This window comes from Lichenostomus cassidix, chromosome 2 (assembly GCF_008360975.1).
Source record: "Lichenostomus cassidix isolate B80296 chromosome 2, HeHo_3.0, whole genome shotgun sequence".
Classification (NCBI taxonomy): domain Eukaryota; kingdom Metazoa; phylum Chordata; class Aves; order Passeriformes; family Meliphagidae; genus Lichenostomus; species Lichenostomus cassidix.
The window spans coordinates 30,251,390-30,255,177 of NC_139482.1; the positions used below are offsets into that span (position 1 = coordinate 30,251,390).

Genomic DNA, 3,788 nt, shown 5'->3' on the forward strand with positions numbered 1-3,788 from the left:
CACCGGCCGAACTCCTGCGGCAGAGTCCCTGTCTGCACGGAGGGCACTGCTCAGCTCCCAGGGCGCGCATCCTTCGCGGCCGCGGAGGTGCAGGAGGCGCCGCTCCCCGCGCCCTGCCCGGCTGCCAAGCGCTGGGAGATAAGCAAGTGACAGCAGAGACTCAAACAGCTGTCCGGTTAGAAGAGTTGAGGTTCGGTTTGGGTTGTTTTGTTTTCTGGATTTTTTTTTTACAACTTCCCGTTCACCTTCCTTCCGAGCCCTTAGATCTGGAGATTCCCTCCCTTTTGCAACTGGGCTCTGGCCGCATACTGGGGTCCCCGCGGAGGGTATGGTGAGAAGAAAGAGGGACAACATGCGCCCTACACGTAGAAAAGGAGAAGAGGGCGGGTTAGAGTGTCCCTCCGTGCTTTGCACAAGGAAAATGTCATTGCTAGTGTATATATTATATAAAACCCTTGAGAGCAGAGCAGTCAAACATCACTTCCACCGGAAAACCCCACTCGCTAAACACTTCCCTATTTCAATCTCACTTTCTCTTCCTCTGCCTTTGGATGGACGACTCCCTATTTAAAACCGATGCCTCTTCCTCGGGGATATCAGCAAAAATACCTGCACCGGGGGCTGGGGAGCGGGCCTCGGTCCTGCTTCACATCTAGAGCCAAAACACAAAGGCAGAGGCAGAACTCTGCTGCAAAAACTCCACTCCCCGCGCAACTCCGCCACGCCTGGCATGAAGACTAAAGGGGGAAAGAGAGAGAAAGAGAGAAGAGACAATACTTTCCTCTGCGGACGCAGCGAGCTTCAGCACAGAATAATAAAGCTGTCTCAATAAATAACGTGCCTGTGTCTGTCAGTAGCTAGTTTATTTGCGTTTTTCACCTGGTTTGTTTATACTAGTGCCCCCTCTCTCTTGGGTGTCTTTACAGCTCAACAAGCAGGTATTTCTCTACAGTTCTAACCCTGAGTTCTCAGACAGACCAAACTTTTAGGTTATTAAAATTTCAATCATATTTATTTATTGCAGAAAAATAATATACAATGATATTTACAAAACAATCATAAAAATAAGAATGCATTTAGACACCGGATCTATTTGCATTTTAACATGGGTCATCAATAAATAAATAAAATGTTTAATTTTTTTCTCAGAGGAAAAATAATAATAATAAAAAAGTTAGGAACCGGGTATATAACAGCTTGACCCCAGCTTATTCCCCCCTCCTTAAAAAAAATAATAAAAAAAAAGGTTTTCATCTCTACAGGAATATTTTTGGTTGGCTGCTTGATTTCATTCAAGAATGAAGAAAGTCTAGGATAATGTATTTCCTTTCATCAGTGGCTCATAGGCACGACCTCTTGGGAATGCATGCATGAAAAAAAAAAAAAAAAAGGGCAAATTAAAAAAAAAGTTCAATTCCAACATTCTTCGTCAAAATTAAAAACACAAAACAAAATAGAACAAAAAACAAAAAACGAACGATTCAGACTTCTATCAGAATGCAGAGATGTGTGGATTGTACCGACGCCCAAAGGGTAGTCACTGTCCAAAGCCCTTGTCTCTTTCTCTTTCCTTAAGTGCTCCCCACGCCCTGCTTTGAATTTGGATATTACTCTTCTAATTTCCAAGAAATCCTTGGTACGTTTTTTGTCAGACAAGACCAAAAAAAATCGTATCCAACTTCAGAGTCTCTAGATTGTCCATTTTCTCCTTCTGTGGGAACAATGTCATCTGCAAAAACCCAGAAAGGGCGGAAAACTCGTTACTGAAATGAAAGATACACAAACATCTACCTACACCTCTCTGTCTCTGCAAATTCACGTATTGGGCAGGAACGGAGAACGGAGACCTGGCCGTGCGGGCCGTGCGGTGACCGTGTGACACCCCAGCCCGGCGGTCCGCGGTGTCACAGCAGAGGACAGGGACTGCTGGGGCGGTAGGAAACGCTCATCGGGAGGACACGGATTCACTTCAAAATATGAGCAGCAGCAACAGCGGCAGCAGGAGCCATCCCAGCAGCCCTGCTAGCTCCGCAGCGTTTGGTGAAAAAGTGACCTCAGGCCGGCCCCATCTGGCTGGGCACACCCGCACCGCCGCCGCCTCCCGCCCGCAGCCCACCCCGCCGGCAGCGCCGGACACGCGTGGGCCCCGCGGGGCCGGGGGAGCACCTCGGGCCGCGCAGGAGGAGGGACGCGCCGGAGTGGGCGAGGCACCTCCGGCCGCCCTGCTCTCCGCTGCTCCTGGAAGGCAGGCCTCTCCAGGCGGGCTGGGGGCCCTCTCTCCCCACGGCCACGCGTGCCCGGCTCACGGCGCAGCAGGCGGCCTCTCGCCTCCCTCCCCCCTTTCGTCCCGCCGGCTTCGGGGTCCCTGCCTTACCTAGGGCTCCTGCCGGGGGGATGCGGGTGGGGGACGCCGCCTGCTAGTGGGATGCGGACATGGACCAGGCGCCCTCCATTCTCCACACCGAGAAGGCGTAGCTGAGCCGCTCGTGGGCCACATAGCTGCAGCTTGCCATCTTGGAGTCCAGCTCGTCGCTCTGTAAGACCTGGTAGAGGAAGTCGATGTACCTGGCCGCCAGCTTGAGGGTCTGGATCTTGCTCAGCTTGTCCGAGGGCAGCGTGGGGATGATCTTCCGCAGGGCGGCGAAGGCTTCGTTCAGGGACTGCGTGCGCTGCCGCTCCCGCACGTTGGCCATGACCCGCTGGGTCTGCAGCTCCTCGTAGGACTGGGGGCTGCCGCCGCCGCTGCTGCTTCCGCCGCCCCCGCCGCCCCCGCCCGCCCCGCACTTCTTGCCCCGCTTGCCTTGGGCCGGGCTGCAGGGCTCGTCCGCGGCCCCGACGGCGCCTCCGGCGCTGCGGCGGCTGGAGCGGCGCTTGCGCCCCCCTCTCTTGTTGGGCAGCTGCTGCCGGTCCGGCTCCTCTTCGCTGTTGCTCAAGCTGTCGTCGGCGGGGGAGACTGGCGAGTTTGACTCGTCCTGCTGCATCATCTCTGGGGGGAGACGCGAGAAGCGGGCCGGGAGGGGGGGGAGGGCAGGGAGAAGAGGGGGGCACCTAACCCGCCAGCTCCCCCTTGATCGGCTGCTTCGCTGGCCTGCGAGGAGAAGGAGGAGGGAAGGAAGGAGGGAGGACCTCACTTTGGGGGGAGGGGTGATGGCATCAGGATCCAAGAGGAAAAAAATAAAAAGGCCAACCAAAAAAAAAAATCCCTCCCGATCCCTCCTTGGAGCCCCTTCGAGGTGTCTGGGATTGGGAGAAAGTTGAAGACTTGGAGGTTCTTATAGCTCCTGCTGGCGGAAAGTTTGAGGGCAGCAGTGTCATTGGCCTGACGTGGAGAGGAGGGACTTTTGCTGAGTTTTATAGGAAAGTTTCCGCTTCCCCCCCTCCACGCCCTCCCCCAATTATTTTTTTCAAGCCATTCACAAATGATCTGGCCTCCCCACACACGCATACATACATCCTTACCTCAACCTCTTTCTCTGTTTCCCTCCCCGTGGTTTCTCTCTCTAGCTCCTTCTGCTCGCGCTCGGCTTTGGGGTGGTGCTGAGGGGCCGGGCCGGGAGGTTATGGGGTGGCGAGTCCCCCGTGCGCTGCTGCAGAGGGAGCAGCGGGCCGCGTAGTGCCTGTGCTGGGGGGCAACGGCCCCGAGCGGCCGGGGGAAGCCCGCACCTCTCGGGCTTTCTGCGCCGCAGCGGGCACGGCTTGTAGCGAAAAGGACGAAAAGGAAATTACCCGCCCGGTAGCATCCAGGCACATCCTAATTTTGTCCCGCTTTAGCACACGCCTCTCTCCCA

The 3,788-nt window shown here is 55.4% G+C and overlaps 1 protein-coding gene across 1 annotated transcript; it reads right to left on the bottom strand.

The window, feature by feature from the left end:
- Positions 1-983: 983 nt before the first annotated feature.
- TWIST1 (twist family bHLH transcription factor 1) lies at positions 984-3,564 on the bottom strand. The gene is made up of 3 exons (XM_085050876.1): positions 3,460-3,564; positions 2,375-2,986; positions 984-1,729 (listed from the first exon to the last, which is right to left on the bottom strand). Exon 2 carries the CDS (start codon positions 2,982-2,984, stop codon positions 2,418-2,420), a length of 567 nt encoding a protein of 188 aa, XP_084907002.1. The 5' UTR covers positions 2,985-2,986; positions 3,460-3,564; the 3' UTR covers positions 984-1,729; positions 2,375-2,417.
- Positions 3,565-3,788: the final 224 nt, after the last annotated feature.

Coding starts and splice junctions, on each gene's coding strand:
- TWIST1 (XM_085050876.1), bottom strand. CDS start 2,984: ATGATGCAGCAGGACGAGTCAAACTCGCCAGTCTCCCCCGCCGACGAC.